This window comes from Balaenoptera acutorostrata, chromosome 1, assembly GCF_949987535.1.
Source record: "Balaenoptera acutorostrata chromosome 1, mBalAcu1.1, whole genome shotgun sequence".
Classification (NCBI taxonomy): Eukaryota; Metazoa; Chordata; class Mammalia; order Artiodactyla; family Balaenopteridae; genus Balaenoptera; species Balaenoptera acutorostrata.
Window position 1 is genome coordinate 51,392,902 of NC_080064.1, and position 16,933 is coordinate 51,409,834.

A 16,933-nucleotide genomic window follows, 5' to 3' on the forward strand; every position below is an offset into this window, starting at 1 on the left:
GGAAAATCTCATTAGCTCTTTCTGTCCCTGAGCTCCAGACATACATACAAGTGTCTGCTTGACTCTGCAGATTTAAAGGCATTTCAAACTCAGCATATCTATGACTGAATTCATGATTGCTCCATACAACTCCCCACCCAGGCCAGCCAACACCTTGCCTTCCTCCAAATATTCCTTCTTTCCTTTACCTACCCATTTGGGTATCTACCTCAATACCTCATTCTCTCTCTGTCTAGGTCATCATGTCTTATTGGATTTACCTCCTGAATATCTTAAATCCATATATCTTCACAGCCACTCTCCTGGTCTAACCTACTGTACTGTCATTTCTTGCCATCTCCCTAGTCCAAGCCACCACCTTCTCTAACCTAAAATGCTGCAATAGTCTCTTGCTCCCTTTATTCCATTCTTGACATTGCAGCCTAAAGAAGTCTTTAAACCGTACCATGTAAGTACGATGATTCCTTTCTCTACTGACACCGTTCAAGAGCTTCCATTATTATTAGGATAAAAAGCAACATTCTTAACAAGGAGATGCATGAACTATTCCTGGCCAAACTCAGCACCTTCATCTCCATTTAATTATCTCCGTTTAATCCCAGTGCTTCCCACACTGGCCACCTTTCAATTCCTCAGTTCACTGTCCTTCTTCCCACCTCAGAGACTTTTCATACTCTATTCCCTCTGACTGATTGCTTCTTCACATTTGTCATTTACTTACATTAGCTTTTCCTGAGTCTCTGAATTAGATTAGGTACACCTAAGAAGTGCACCCTGCTCTTATCTTCATAACAGTTAAGGCCTGAAATTATTAGAGTAATTGATATTGTTTTCCTGAATGGAATGTAAGTTACAGAAGAACAGGATTTTGTCGTTCTACTCACTGTTCTGGCACTGGTGCCTAGCACTGGGCTTCACATGGCTGATAATAAATAGAGTGAATGGATGTAGAATTAATGGATGAAATATTTCAGAGGAATTGAGAAGCACCTGAAAAATATGGTGCTTTGGTAGAAGAATAAATCTGAGTTTTTCATTTAGATTTTAAAATGTGTTCATTTATTTAATGATCATTTTAAGTGTTCATGCCAAACTCTTCTAATATAGATGGAAGGGTTAAGATACCTTGTGGGGCACAGCCTTAATAATAGAGCATAAGGAACTAGAGGCAAGAAGGGATCACATAATCAGCAGGAGGGAGCAGATCCACATCCATTTTCCTAGGGAAGAGATCTGAATGGGAAAGCAGAAAGAGAGAGCGAGAACGCATTGCCTTTCTTAAAAAACACATCACATCACTGAGTGATGTGAATACTTACTAATTAAAGCAGCCAGAGTGAGTTCATGCAGGTGATGCAGCTTCTCTCAAATCCCTGACATTAGGCCTAACCCTGCCAGGTTCCCTGAGGGGGTGTCTGTAACAGGGAAATGTGGCCACTCAGCTTCTTTTAGGGGCAGGAATTTTATGATGGGCCTAGTCCCTGGGAGTGTTGGAGAATTACAGTCACAAAGGTACCTTTCACAGACTACAAGAATATCAAATGTACATATCTTATATTAGTCAAGAAACTTACCATTTTTCTTAAAAACACGTTCTCGAATAGGGGTTATAGGGCGGTTCACAAAGTTTTGGTCCTGGTGGACAAGGACTTCTTTGATTAAGGGCAATCCAGTTATAATAACTGAAGGCAAGTCACCGAATTCCAGGCTAAAAAGGTTCCCATATTTCTTCACAAACTGAAAAATAGTAAAATAGTCACAGAATATGCACATGTCTGTGTGTCCAGGAATAGAGGGTTTGTGTAGCTGTGGGAGCTTGGATGGGGGGTGGGGGTGCCTGTGTGCGCACCTGTGTGTGCACTTAGGTCTGATGGTCTGATGGGGATGTTTCTACCTGTTTCCATTTCTCCTCCTCTCAACTAGACTCAGGCTGAATCCACTACAGGACATAGACATTCCTTATAAACATTCATTCATATGTTCAACTTCCTCAGATTGAGTGAGTGTCCACCATTAGTCCTGAGAATAAGGCCTAAAGATTTAACAAAATAAACAAGGTCTTTAACTGCAAGCATCTTAAAATCTAGGGAAGGGAGAGAAGTCATACATGTGACTCACCAGAGAAGGCTGAGATATGTTTAGTAAACATGGACTTCTTAGTAAATCATATCTGTTTAACCAAGAGAGAATGTCCCCTTCCTCAACATGCGCTAGGTGACAGAAAATTCATTATAGGGCTGGGACCAGGTATGGAGAAGAGCACACTAGTTCTGGAGCCATGTGCAAATCTTAACTCTATGGTTGACTAGCTGTGAGCTCCAGGGAAAGTTGCTTCACTTGTTCGGAGCCTCAGCTATAAAAGGAGAAAATTATTCTTCCCTCAAAGGGTTCTGTGAAGAAGAATGAGAGCAGCGATGTGAAAGGCACTTTGTTCCCTGGTACCTGGCAGACAGCCACTCGAGCCTCTGGGGAATGAATGGGCTCTGTGTGCAAAGGGATATGGAAGCACTTGCTCATGTGACAGACAGGACAAGAGCACAGGGATGATGTGCAAGAGAAAGGAGCTGGTGGTCACAGACAACCACGTCCACTGGGTGCCATGATAAGCACCTTTCACGTTTTATTTCATTAACCTCACAACTACCCTATGGTAGTAATGATTTTCCATGCCTTTCAGTAAGAAAAATGAGTCCTAGCAGAAGTAACTTAGCCAAGGTGACAAAGCTATTGGGTGTTGGTGAAATTTGCCAAGCATTGTGTAAGATTTAAGGACAAAGCCATGAACCCAAGATGGTGCTTGGACCTTAGAGTTTAGTGGATGTAAGAGAATGAATGTGAGAATGAGGGTGAGGGAGCTGGGAGAGGAAGAGTGAGACAAAGAGAATGGAAGAGTGTGTGGGTGTGTCAGGAGCGTACACAAATGTTCAGGTATGTGCAAATATGGCTTGGACCACAGTCAAGGGTCATAAATCAAAGTCATCCCTGACATGCTTACTCAAGAGAGGAATCTAAGTAGACCTGCCCATTCCTGCAGACTGCAGGGCTGTGTCTTACTAAGGCTGTGGTATCAAACAGAAGCGCTCATTTCCTTCAGGTATCTGTGGCCCCCACCTCCCCAGCTGCCATGCACTTATGCGCTCCCATGTCACCTCAAGCTCCCTGGACTGTGTCACCCCTTCAGAGCAGATACCATGGATTTAGTCTCATTCCACCACCCTGCTCCCATATTAAAGACCAAGCCTGAACTCCATCCTTCCATTGTCTTGTTGGTCTACAGTCTTCCATCCATGTTTGTTCATCACTAGCACAGTAAGTCTGTCTTGTTAGAAAGAGCAGAGCCAAGATTCCATCTTAGTCTGGTCTGCCTCTAAAGTGCACGTCTTGTTCTAAGAAATGGCAGGAATGGGTCTGCATAAATCAAGACTTCTTATTTCATCATGCTGAATGCCTGGATGAACTTCTTAGGTTTTACAGAAAGGATTTCTTGACTATTTCAGAATATATAGTAAAATATTTTTGGAATGGCTGAAAATCTCAGGTTAAGCTAAAGGACTCCTAACTGACAATGTATACAACCTGGAATCTCAGCTTGTTCTTGGAGGGGACTTGGCACTCCAGTAGTGTTTACTGAAATGAACTTCTACAGAGTTTCACCTCTTACCAACTCTCTGCCCTTGTATATTTCTAGTCCGACAGAACTACATCAAACATTTTTATGGCATGATCAACTGTGTAAACATGGATACATCAAAGGATCTCCTGCAGCCCTGGTACCAATGGTGGTGATGTCTACCAATTCTTAAGTAACCATACCAGTCACTGTGCCAATGGCTTTACTTGCAGGTAAATGTAAGTCCCAGTGTCATCTGAGAAGACTTTGTAAGGTAGAGAATACATTTTGATGTACAAAAACAAACAAGTTCTTAAGAAAAAGACAGTGAAAGGGATAAAAAAAGAGGTTAAAAATAAGGTTGTTCAGCCTCCTACACTATTGGTGGGGATGTAAGAAGGTACAGCCATTATGGAAAACAGTATGGAGGTTCCTCAAAAAAACTAAAAATAGTGTTGCCATATGACCCAACAATCCCACTCCTGGGCATATACCTGGACAAAACTATAATTCAGAAAGATACATGTACCCCTATGTTCATAGCAGCTCCATTCACAATTGCCAAGACATGGAAACAACCTAAATGTCCATCGACAGATGAATGGATAAAGAAGATATGGTACATATATACGATGGAGTATTACTCAGCCATAAAAAGAATGAAATAATGCCATTTGTGGCAACATGGATGGAACTAGAGATTATCGTACTAAGTGAAGTAAGTCAGAAAGAGAATGGCAAATACCATACGATATCACTTGTGGAATCTAAAATATGACACTACTGACACAAACGAATTTATCTATGAAACAGAAACAGACTCACAGACATAGAGAACAGACATGTTGCCAAGGCAGGGTGTGGGAGAGGGATGGTATGGGAGTTTGGGGTTAGCAGATGCAAACTATTATGAATAGGATGGATAAACAACAAGGTCCTACTGTATAGCACAGGGAAGTATATTCAATAACCTGTGATAAACCATAACGGAAAATAACATAACAAAGAATCTATATATATGTATAACTGAATCACTTTGCTGTACAATAGAAATTAACATAGCATTGTAAATCAACTATGCTTCAATTAAAAAAAAAAGGATGGTTCAGGAGGCTAAAACAGGCTTAAAATCAGAAATGAAAATAGAAAAATCAAGAGAAAAGGAATAGCACAGTAGCTATAAACGGCAAATAAAAGTAATAGGGTACAGGAAATTTAATATGAATGATAGATATTCCAAACGTAAGATGAAGCACTTAAATAATAAAGTAGAGCAAAATAAATGTTTAGAATACAAAAAATTAGAAGTGGTGAGTTAGTGAGACAAGAGACTGAACCACGAGATGTAAAGTTGAGGACGATTCTACTTAATTTAAGTTCTTAAACTCAAAAGCCAACAGAACAAAGACAGGAAAAAAGAAAAAGGAAAAAAGGAAGAGTGTATCAATTCTTATTCCCACTAGCAGTAGCTGAGAGGGTCTGTTCCTCTGAGCACTCACCAGCACTGAGCTCTGTGTATGGCGGGAGTGGGGGGGGGGGTGTCGGGGGAGGGCGGGTTGGGCACAAGGAGGGCTAAGATTCTCTCTTACTCGCTAAACTGTATTTTAAAATGTGTCACTCAATGCATTTGCATTGCTTTTATAGTTACAAAGCGTTTCTATCCAATAAAGCACAAAAAAGAAACCTAAGGCCATAGGGAATAAAGCTTTATAACACTTCTTACACTTTTTAAGTGGTAAAATCCTTCAAAAATCTAGTATGTCATAGATCTGGTAAAGCAAAACCCTGTACACATGAATGCATTTATGCATAAATGCAGTTCACCAGTCCCCTGGGGTCTCTGAACTCCTGCTAAGAATATTGGTCTCACTGGTAGTTCTTGGTGTTATGCTAGGTTTCTGAGAACAGCCTGTGGAAATCAAATTCAAGTTCAATCCAACAGGTTTTTATAAAATGCTTTCAGAGTTGTCAGGTACCTTCTGACATTGCTATGTTATATGTGAGGGCAATACAGAGATCAATATGCTATGGTGTTTTCCTGAAGTGTCTAAGCCTCTTGGGGAAGGCTGACTACAGAAAAAAACTAATGCATAGTGGAAGATGATATATGTTATAATGCTGGAGCAAGGGCATGAAGCTATTGAAAGAAGAGAAGAATTCCACTCCAGGTACAGGAGAAAGTTTCTAAGAGGAGCTGATACTTGGGCCAGATTGTAAATGAAGGTGTGGGTTCCTGCAAAAGGATATGTGTTGTGAAGGCAAAGGTTTTAGGCTGTGGGAATAGCATACACCAATGCAAAGACAGGAAAATGTGGGCTTTCAGGAACAAGTGAGCTCTCTTTTCTGACTGCAATATAGGTTCATTAAAGAGCACTAACCCTGTGGTTGGTCAAGGCCGGGTGCTGGAGGTACAGGTCCTTAAGCTTAAGATGCCCCCAAGCTAATGGAGCATACAGATAAGTAACCAGTTCTTATTATTACCATTCTGTACAATAAATTATTAAATGGGGGAAAGCAGGAAGCACATAAGGGGACCAAAGGCTAGGATAGGTTTCTGGGAAAAAATACCTTCTCATTTGTGTACGGAGAGGGTAAACAAGCCTGGCAAGGTAACGTGAGCTAGACCAAAGATATACAAATGTCAAGTGAAATATTTTGGATCTTGTTTTGTTTGCAACTAGAAAACTGAATAGGAGAGGTAAGGGCAGTGAGTGCTTAAGAACTTGGATTTTGAAGTCATACAAATCCATTTATATCCAGCTTCTGCTTTCACTTTCTATGTGATTTTTGGTCAAGTTATTTAACTTCTCTGTGTCCCAGTTTCCAAATCTATAAAATGGGGGATATTACTAATTTCCATCATTGGGATGGTGGTGATAAGTAACCATAATACTAAAATAAATAATAAAATTATTTATTGTTACTGTTATATTTGGCAGTATATTTTAGCAAAAGGACTCTGGTTAGATCTGGACAAAGGAATGGAGGGGAAGTGGCCAGAGAGTGGATTAATGCAACCCACGCAGCAATCAGGCCAGACAAGGTATGCAACCTCAACTGGCTTTTCCTTGAGTTTGTTACTATAAATTTTTGAAGAAAGGAGGAGGGTGGTAGATATAGAAAAGAAGCATCAACTATGTGCTAGGCACCCTGGCAGTAAACTGACATTCATGAACTTGTTTGATTCTTATAATAACCCTACAATGTATTCTTTGTTTTCAGAAAAAGAAGCACAGAGATTTAGTGCCTGGCTGGTGGTCATAAATTTGGGCTCTTCCTAACGCGCTCTGTTATGTCTCATCCTTAACTGAAAGCATGAAGGTATTCTCTCTCTCTCCTTCTGAGTGATGAAGCTCCCTAAATATTAGCTGGCCACATGACTTCCCAATCAAAAACCACATTTCTCAGCTTCTCCAGGTGTGGCCAATGGGACGTAAGTAGTGGTGATGTGTGCATCTTCTGGGTCATGTCCTTAAAGGAAAGTTGCTTCTCACCACCTGCTCCTTTCCCCTTTCCATGGACTGGAACTCATACATGAAGATGCTGTAGGATGAGAGCAGCATGATAGAAGGAACTGGGGTTTCTGGATGACCTTGTGGTACAAAGCAGCCTTCCTACCCTGGTCTTCCTGCCTACATCTGAACTCACCTCTGAGAGAGAAACAAATTTCACTCTTTCTTTACACCACTGTATTTTGGGGCCTTTTTATTACAAGCAGCTTAATGTATATCCTCATAATACATTTATCCACCTTATCTACCATTCTCCCACTTTAGTCCAATAAGATTTTCTCTTATTTAAATACATGCACATATAACTGTGGTAGAGGAAGTTTAGAAAAAAAGGGGAAAAACAAGAATGGTTCATGTTTCCCATCATGCCATACAAATAGGCCAGTTTCTTCACTGTCCTCTCACTTTGTTTTAGCTCATGTCACTTCCTCCCATTTAAAAATCTCCTGTCCACTTTACTCCATATAACCACTTGCCTAACATTTCTTTCCAGTTCAGCCAAATTTATTTCAACATTCTATAGAGGTTATCCCCAGGGCTTCCCATTCACAGTGATCCCACCTCATGATATCTCATTTGGTTACCAAAAGTTTATAACACACATTTCATCATACACTGTCTTGTACTGTGCCTGTCATATAATAAGCACTTCATAAATGTCTGTTGGATAAATGAACCCCTGAATAAGTCAATTATCCTCTAACTACATCGTGAAAAGTCAGGTAGCATAAGTCAGAGAATAGGTAAATGAGTCAAATAGTCCTGTGTCCAAGTCCTTGTTTGGCCATTATCTATGTTGAATAACTTGGGGAAATTGCTTTACTATTTTCAGCCCATCTGCTCAGTGGTAAAATGGAAACAACATCAGAAGATTCCTAACTTGTGTGTCTTTTGTGAAGATCAAATGAAAACGAATACACATCCACATACAAGACCTAGCAGATAGTTAATGTTATAGCTGATAGGTAAGTAAAGATAGATAGATAGGTAATGATAGGTAGTTAATGATAGGTACTTAATGTTTCCAAATTACTGGAATGTAAATTTAATTACAACTAAATCACACCATTTAACTCCATTTTTTTTACAGCCAAAAATATTTCATTGCAAACTTATATAAAATAAAATTTAACACTTCTGATGAAAAATCTTTGGGCCAGAGATAAGACCCTAGCCGCAGTTTCATCCCTGGCCAGTTTTATGACATGAGGCAAATCATTTAACCTCTTTAGTCATATCTATCTTAATGGTAAAACAAGGGCACAGACCAAGTTTCTGATTTCAGACAAGAGTGAGTAAAAGCATCCCATTTTACTCCTCCTCCTCATCATGATACTGACACACACAAAAAGTAACACCAATAAAACCCTGTTCTCTGTAGTCAAAGGACCAGATAAAGGGTGGTCCACCAGGACAGAACATTTCAATCTTTGTACCTTCCTTTTCTGGAGACAAATACCATAAGAGATGTGGCCCTCCCACATCCTAATGAGGGGTTACAGCCATGGAGAAGATGCATGGAAACTTGCCTTCATCCTACCTTTGCAATAAGGCGGTGCCCCTCCCCTGCTGACTCTATGAGCTGAATTGTGACTGTCACCCCTGAACTGCAGTAAGGAGACTCCTTGAAGTAGTCAGTGGGCAAAATTCTGATTTCTACCACTCTACAGAAATAAGGAGCCACCTGTATCCCATGGAGGTGATATGGTTAGATTACTGACTTCCCCCCACCCCCTGCAGTAAGGAAGAGGCTACCCTACTCAGAGGGGCCCCAATCTTTTGTCCCCATCCTCATTCTCTCCAGCCTGCACTGATGAGAATGTGGGTTGGAGTCCTATGGGGGTGGACAACACATAAGTGGGGTAGACCAGTATAGCACTGCAAAGACTTTATAACCTAAATTGACATTTGAACCACAATCCACAAAAGTGAACATTCTGAACATAAACAGATTGACTATCTGCCAAAATAAAAGATTTACATAGAGTCCAGAGTCACATAACAAAATACACCACATGTCCAGAATATAGTCCAAAATTACTCATGTTACCAAGAACCAGAGAAATCTCAAATTGAATGAGTTGAAACCAATACTGAGATGATAAAGATGTTGGAATTATAGGATAAAGATTTTAAACCAGCTATTGAAAATATGTTTCAATAAACAATTATACTCTCAAAAAAAATTTTAAATAGAAAATCTTAACAAAGAACTAGAAAATATACATAAGAACCAAAGAGAAATTTTAGAACTGAAAAATACAATAATGTAAACAAAAAACTCAAGAGAGCAACTCAGTGGCAGAGTGGTAATGACAGGATAATCAGTGAAATTGAAGACATCAATAGAAAGTGTCCAATCTGAACAACACAGAGAAAATAGATTGAGAAAAGATAAAACAACTGAGCTTCAGGGACTGATATTAGAATAACAAAAGATCTGTCAGTTGTGCAATCAGTGCCAAAGAGTACCAGAAGGAAAGGAAAAAAACATGGACTTGAAAAAATATTTGAAGAAATAATGGCTGAAAAATTCTCAAATTTGGTACTAGAAAAACCTACAGATCCAAGAAGTTGTGAGTGAACCCAATAAATCCAAAGAATTCAATACCAAGACATATAATCAAATCTCTGAAAACAATAAAAACAAAGAAAACTTCTTGAAAGCATGCAGAGGAAAACAACTCATTACTCATGGGGAACAACAATTCAAATTACAGCAGATTTCTCATCAGGAACTAGAGAGGACAGAAAGAAGTAGCACAACATTTTCAAGGGTTTAATAAAAGAAACTGTCAACCTAGAATTCTATATCCAGTGATAATATACTTCAGAAAAGAAGGTGAAATAAAACATTCTTAGATGACGGAAAGCTAAGAGAATTTTTTTGTCAGCAGACCAGTTCTAAAAGAATAGCTAAAGAAAGTTCTTCAGTTAGGAAAGAAAGAGCAACAGAAAGGGTAAATAAATGGGTAAATACTGTAGACTAATCTTCTCTTCTTGAATTTAACGAATCATGTTTGACAGTTAAAAGAAAAATTATAATACTGTCTGAGGTGGTTCTCAATGTCTGTAGAGGTAATATTTAAGACAATTTATATATTATAAAGTGGGGGAAGATAAAAGGACCTAAAGAGTTTTAAGGTGTCTGTATTCCACCTGAAGTGTTAAACTGTTGATACTTACTGCAATAAGTTATGTACACATAGCATGTAATCTTTACAACAAGCACTTAAAAACAATACAAAGAGATATACTCTAAAACACTATAGATAAATTAAAATGGAATTCTCAAAAAATGTTCAAGTGACCCACAGGAAGACAGGAAAGGAGAAACAGAGGAGTAAAAAACGAAGTGAAAAATAGGAAACAAATAATAAATTGGCAGACTTATGTTTTAACAAATCAATAATTACATTAAATATAAATGATCTAAATTCACCAATCAACTGTCTGATATTGGCAGAATGAAAAAAATTACCCACCTATATGTTATCTACAAGAAACTCATTTCAAATAAAATGGTATAAGTAGATTAAAAGTAAAAGAATGGAGAAGCATATATTATGCAAATACGAATTAGAAGAGAACTGGTGTGGCTATATTATATCAGATAAAGTAAAATTCAGGCAAAGAAAATTACCAGAGATAAAGAGGGACATTACATAATAAAGAGCCAATTCACCAAGATGACATAACAATTTTAATGTGTATACACCATCTAAAAGAGCTGCCAAATACATAAATGAAAACTACCAGAACTGACTAGAGACATAGAAAAACAAGTAATTATAGTTGAAGACTTCGACAACCCTCTCCTAGTAACTGATAGAATCAGTAGACAAGAAGTCAACAAGGGTTCAGAAGAACTAAAGAACACAGTCATTTAGTTATATCTAATTGACATACAATATAGAACACTCCACCCAACAACAGCAGAATTCACATTTTTTTTCAAGTATGCATGGTGCTGTATCTTGGGTCATAAAACCAACCTTAACATATTTTTTAAAAATTGAAATTATGCAAAATATGTCCTCTGACCATAATGGACTCCAACTGGAAATCACTAACAGAAAGAAAACAGGAAAATCTCCCAATATTGGAAATTAAACAACACATTTATTAAACAACGGTACAGGTTTAGGAGCCTAGCTTTAAAATTCTGTAGACTAATCCTGTACCAAATGTGTGTTTCTCCCAGAAAGTGATAAAAACCTTCTCCATCTGAATTTGAGTTTATATTATAGGCTTGTGTTTAAAGTGCTCCAGGCATTTCTAGGGAAAGGGGAACTATTATTTGTTGGGCACCTACAATAAGCTGTATTAATATTGACCATTCACTGTTTTATTTAATGTTCACACCCACCTATCACAGTGTTGTCTGTCAGCAAGGTACCTGTGCTGAGAGGCAGGGAAGCAGCTGAAAATGCTTGAGAAAGTGCTGGATGTTGGAGGGAATTCTAAGGAATTCAGAGTGACCACAGTTAGGGAGCCCTGATGGGAGATGATTATAAAGAAGTGGAAAGAGGCTACAGCAAGATTTCCAAGTGGCTCCCTAAGGAGTCTGAAAGCTGGGAAGCAGCAAGAAGCCCTGAGAAAGCCTAAGCAGAGGAGTGACATTTTAAAATGATTACTTTAGTGAGAGTGGATTGCAGGGCGAGGAGGCTGAATGTGAGGGGCTCAGTCCTTGTGGGGATGGGAGCAATTCAGTTGAAAGGCGGTGAGGATTTAGGTAGCAATATCACCATTTTCCACATGGGAAACGGAGCCTCCGAGAGGGAAAGTACCGGATTTTCCCCCCCAAGGATAATAATATTAAAAAGACAAAGTGATTATAAATATAATGTCCCGGGCTTCCCAGGTGGCGCAGTGGTTGAGAATCTGCCCGCTAATGCAGGGGACACGGGTTCGAGCCCTGGTCTGGGAAGATCCCACATGCCGCGGAGCAACTGGGCCGGTGAGCCACAACTACTGAGCCTGCGCGTCTGGAGCCTGTGCTCCGCAACAAGAGAGGCCACGGTAGTGAGAGGCCCGCGCACCGCGATGAAGAGTGGACCCCGCTTGCCGCAACTAGAGAAAGCCCTCGCACAGAAACGAAGACCCAACACAGCCAAAAATAAATAAATAAATAAAATAATTAATTAATTTTAAAAAATGTAGTGTGTTCCAATAATGGCTAAGAAGCAGAAAAATGCTTTTTTTAAAAAAATCACTGATTAAAAAAAAAATAATGTCCCAATAATATGTAACAAGACACACAATTAAATGACTTAAAGAACATATCGTGTCTGGCACACTTAAATAGTAAACAGTTAACAAAATTTCATCCCTAGAAGTGGAATCATGCCGGTTGCTGGTGAGGAGAGCGAGGCTCAAAGCTCCCCGGGGGCCCGCTTTAGCCTCAGAGCCCCCCAGCCTCCCGCCCTCGGTACCCGGAATGGCCCTTGTCCTGCAGATCAGGGTCAGGACGCGGCCCTGGCACCTTCGCCCACTCCTACCCTCTGAAGCGACAGGTGCCCCTTCTCAAAGTCCAGATGGAAGAAGTTGCCTACGAAGGGCAGGCGCGGGGGCCCCGGCGGGTAGTTCTTCGGGCGCCGCCTTTTGAGGAAATCAGCAAAGAAGAGAAAGGCGACGGCCCCCAGCAGGACAGTGCGGGGACGGAGAACGGTCCAGAAGGCAGCCGCCAGGGACCCCACCGCCGCGAGCATGGCGGCGACCTCGGCTCGCTCTTCCGCGGTCTGAACCAGCGAAGGTCCCGGCAGCTCTCAGCCTCTAAGCTGCCAGCACTGCCCTCCTTCCCCGCCTGCCCCCGGCCCCGCCCCGCCCCGCCCCGCCCTCCCTTCCCTCTCCAACCCTCACTCCGCCGCGCCCCTACCCTGGCCCGCTAGGCTTCCGCGGAGCCTGGTCTGCAGGACCCGTCTGGGCTCTTCCTCAGGCCCCGCCTCCTGCCGCGCCCCTGACCCGCCTCCACCCGGTCCTCTACTCCCTTCTGCCTTCTCCCAGCCCGCCTGCCGCCCACCAGACGCCTGTGGCCGGATTCCTGGGAGAACAGCAAGGGTCTCGGAAAAGGCCTGGCTACAAGCGTTTTTATTATCTAGTTAGAGAGCCTGTCTCTCTGTGAGACCATCGGGGCTCTTGGGTTTATGATGTCATCGCATCTCAGAGAGGGCCGCGGACACTTGAGCTCTGTGTTTTTCTATCACCGTCTCACCAAAGGACTGGAACCGCGCCTGGTAATAAAACAGGAAAACAGCAGCACCTGATACTTCCTGGGCGCTTACTATATGCCAGACTTCTTTAGATGAATTGCTTAATTCTGACAAATTTATGCAGATACCCTTCGTTCCATCTTGCAATTGCAGAAACTGAGACAGAGGTTAATATCAAATACGTGGTAAATAAATGAATCCACCGGTCTGCAGCACATTTAAAGGAGGCCCTGTATTTGTAACTGTTTCGAAGTTTAAGAAGCATTACATCAAAGCTCTAGCACTTAGGCTAGTCTTTAATAGGTGCTTAATGAACATTGAAGGTAGGTGTCTTAGTCCTTGTCCTTTTTGGTTTGCTTAGTGAGATTCTTCCTCTGAAGCCTCAAGATGGTGTAGGACCGCAGGTTCCAACCTTCTATGCTATCCTGTGTGCCCACCAGTGTCTCACCATTTGTGAGATGCTCAAAACGTGAAGCATAGTACTGGAATAGTATAGCACACACTCAGGTTCTCAACATATATATAGACAACCTGCTTAAAACCTTTCTTTAAAAAGAAAAGAGCATTCAAGTCTCTTTTCTATCTTCCAAAGTCTATAGGGAGATACTAGTCAGAGTTTAGTTTTTATCCTTTCAGTCCACATCTTCCTGTTTCACTCTAGTTGTTATGCTTCCATGCAGTGTTTCTAATATTTATATAAATGCTGTTTTTAAAAGAATTCTACAATCGATTTTTTTTCTCAGTATTTTGTGTTTGAGATCTATCTGGGTTCATACACGTGGCTTTAGTTTATTCACTTTAACAGCTATGTAGTTCTCTCACTACCCCACAATTTTTTGGGGGAGTATAATTGACATATAACATTGTATTCGTTTTGGGTGTACAGCACAATGATTCATCTGAGCAAAATGATCACCCAAAAGGTCTCGCTAACAACCAATACTATACACAATTACAAATTTTTTTTCTTGTGATGAGCGCTTTTGAGATATACTCTCTTAGCGACTTTCAAATTTGCAATACGGTATTAACTACAGTCACCGTGCGGTACTTTACATACAGATGATTATTTTATCACTGGAAGTTTGTACCTTTTGACCCCCTTCATCCATTTCGCCCATCCCCTTCTCCTGGCCTTTGGAAACCACCAGTCTGTATCTATGAGCTCTGTTTTTGTTTTTGTCTCTGTTTTCAGAATCTACATATAAGTGAGATCATATAATATTTGTCTTTCTCTGTCTGACTTATTTCACATAGCATAATACCCTTGAGGTCCAACCACATTGTTGCAAATGGTAAGATTTCCTTTAAAATATATATAGATCTCACATTTTTCTTATTCATTCATCCATTCATGGGCGTTAGATTGTTTCCATATTTCGGATATTGTAAATAATGCTGCAAGCAATATGGGGATGCTATCATCTTCTGTGTTTTCATTTTATTCAGATAAATACCCAGAAGTGGAATTCCTGGATCACATGCTAGTTCTATCTTTACACCACAATTTATTTACCCATTTCCATATCAATGAACATTTAGGTTTGTTATCTCCCTCCTTCCCTTTTTTGTTTGTTTGTTTTTGTTTTTTGTGGGGTTTTTTTGGGGGGGGGGTTGTTTGTCTTGTTTTGTTTTGTTTGCATTTAAACAATGCTGCAAGTGAGAGATTGTGCCATGAGCTGGAATGGATGATGTAACATTTAAGATTAGATGATCTCTATTGACTTCTTTTCATGGACTTTGTATAAATCAAGTGCTGGACTTTACCTAAAAAGGTAATGGTTTCGATGTATTTATAATAAACTGATTTAAACTTCTTCTACAAGAAGAAAAATTAAGAGCACTTCTTTGAAAACAAAGATGAAGCTTCACCTAATTTGCTTTCTTCTTGGTTCCTTCTGAAGTAAGGTCTTAAAGCTGTGATTAATATTTTTTTCATATAATGAATACTCTCAGGACATTGTATAGCCTGTGGTAAGTACAAAGGGAAAAAAAGACATTTTCCACCTTAAGAGCTTTTACCATGATCAGTATGACCTTCCCTGGTTGAATATTGTTCTCTTCTTGTTCCATTAAGTTAAAATACAAGTCAGCACAGGTATTTGGTTCCTAATATTTTAAAATGTAGTATGACTTTAAAAAGTATTTTGTATAAAGTTGTGTGTGTACTGTGTCTATACCTCAGGTTCAAGTTACTGACTTTATGTTCTAAAGAAAAGTGAATAACACAAAATTAATAATATCCTTAGTTATAACAATAATGAGGTGATTACTGGTATTGGTGTTCAGTGTTATTTTGTACTTTATACTTTTCCCTTTATGTTCTCTGTCTTGTACCAACTAATCCCCCAAATCACTGAGTTGCTCTTAAAAAAAAAAAAAAAAGAAGAAAGAAAGAAAAGGAAGAAAGAGAAAGAAAAATGTTGATATTGTGTACATATTTTTTGTCGATCAAGTCACACACATGAAAGCATGTAAAGCAACTAAGTGGACTATTAATTGCTTGCTGGGAAATTATCAGATTAGTCCCTTGGTTCTTATGCCACATGAATTCCTAGATAAATTGGTAATTCATTAATGAGTTAATTGTGATTACTACTATAAAGTGATTTTTTTCAGCATTAATTGAAAACTGTTATGTGAAACCTGTCTATCCAGAGAAGTTACACTGTATAAATATGAAGAAGTACTTTAGCTAGATTATTTTTGGTATTAAATTATATGTCGAGTACTTGAAGTGAATTTGAGTTTAAAAGTAAGGCATATTTCCTAAACGACAGTAATAAATTCTTAATTTGAAAATTTATTATTTTGAAATTTTAAAATTCTATTAGGTGTCTTTTATATCTTCTTCCACCACATAAATACATTGTTTGACAATTAAAAGACAAATGTTTTCTGAATGCTTTTAAGTATTTATTTTATTTCATTTATTTATTTAAATTTATTTATTTTTGGGTGCGCTGGGTCTTCATTGCTGTGCGCGGGCTTTTCTCTAGTTGTTGCAAGCGGGAGCTACTCTTTGTCGTGGCGCACGGACTTCAGTAGTTGTGGCACACGGGCTCAGTAGTTGTGGTACACGGGCTTAGGTGCTCTGCAGCATGTGGGATCTTCCCAGAACAGGGATCGAACCCATGTCCCCTGCATTGGCAGGCGGATTCTTAACCACTGTGCCACCAGGGAAGTCCGAGGATTTACTTTAAAAATTGATGTGGTATATTATTTTTAGAGAGGAATAACTTGGCCCATCAGGATTTTTTTTCCCCTCATTATCTGAGAGTTGAAGGGCTTCCTGTAATAATTGTGAACAAACTTAATCTAAATGTGTTAACAAATATTCTTCTGAACTTTATTTGTATATCTTTAATGCCCTGAAAATCTAAAGGGTAATATAAGCTAACATGTTTTAGAATATCCAAGAAGAAAAAAAAAACCCAAAAAACTGCTTTTTATATCAGCCTTTTAGATTTCTTGAAGATTTTGGTGAAGAATAAGAGTACATACTACAAGTATTGACAAAAATCTGAAAAACCTTTTCTATAAAACACACAATATTTAAATAGAGTTAGTCATGGAGGATCAGTGTTCAACAGTGGATA

General features: G+C 39.5%; 1 protein-coding gene across 4 annotated transcripts in view; it reads right to left on the reverse strand.

Annotated features, from left to right (window-relative positions):
- Window positions 1-12,878, reverse strand: part of LOC103014389 (cytochrome P450 2J2) — a 125,953-nt gene extending 113,075 nt beyond the window's left edge. For all 4 annotated transcript variants that reach the window (XR_009005418.1, XR_009005420.1, XM_057529254.1 and 1 more), the window contains exons 1-2: window positions 12,624-12,878; window positions 1,575-1,737 (exon numbers count right to left, since the gene is read on the reverse strand). Coding sequence is in view for 2 of the 4 variants with exons in the window: in XM_057529254.1 (XP_057385237.1) it covers window positions 1,575-1,737; window positions 12,624-12,833 (373 nt within the window). In the remaining 2 variants the exon portion in view is untranslated. The remainder of the gene's footprint in view (window positions 1-1,574; window positions 1,738-12,623) is intronic.
- Between the last annotated feature and the right edge of the window lie 4,055 nt (window positions 12,879-16,933).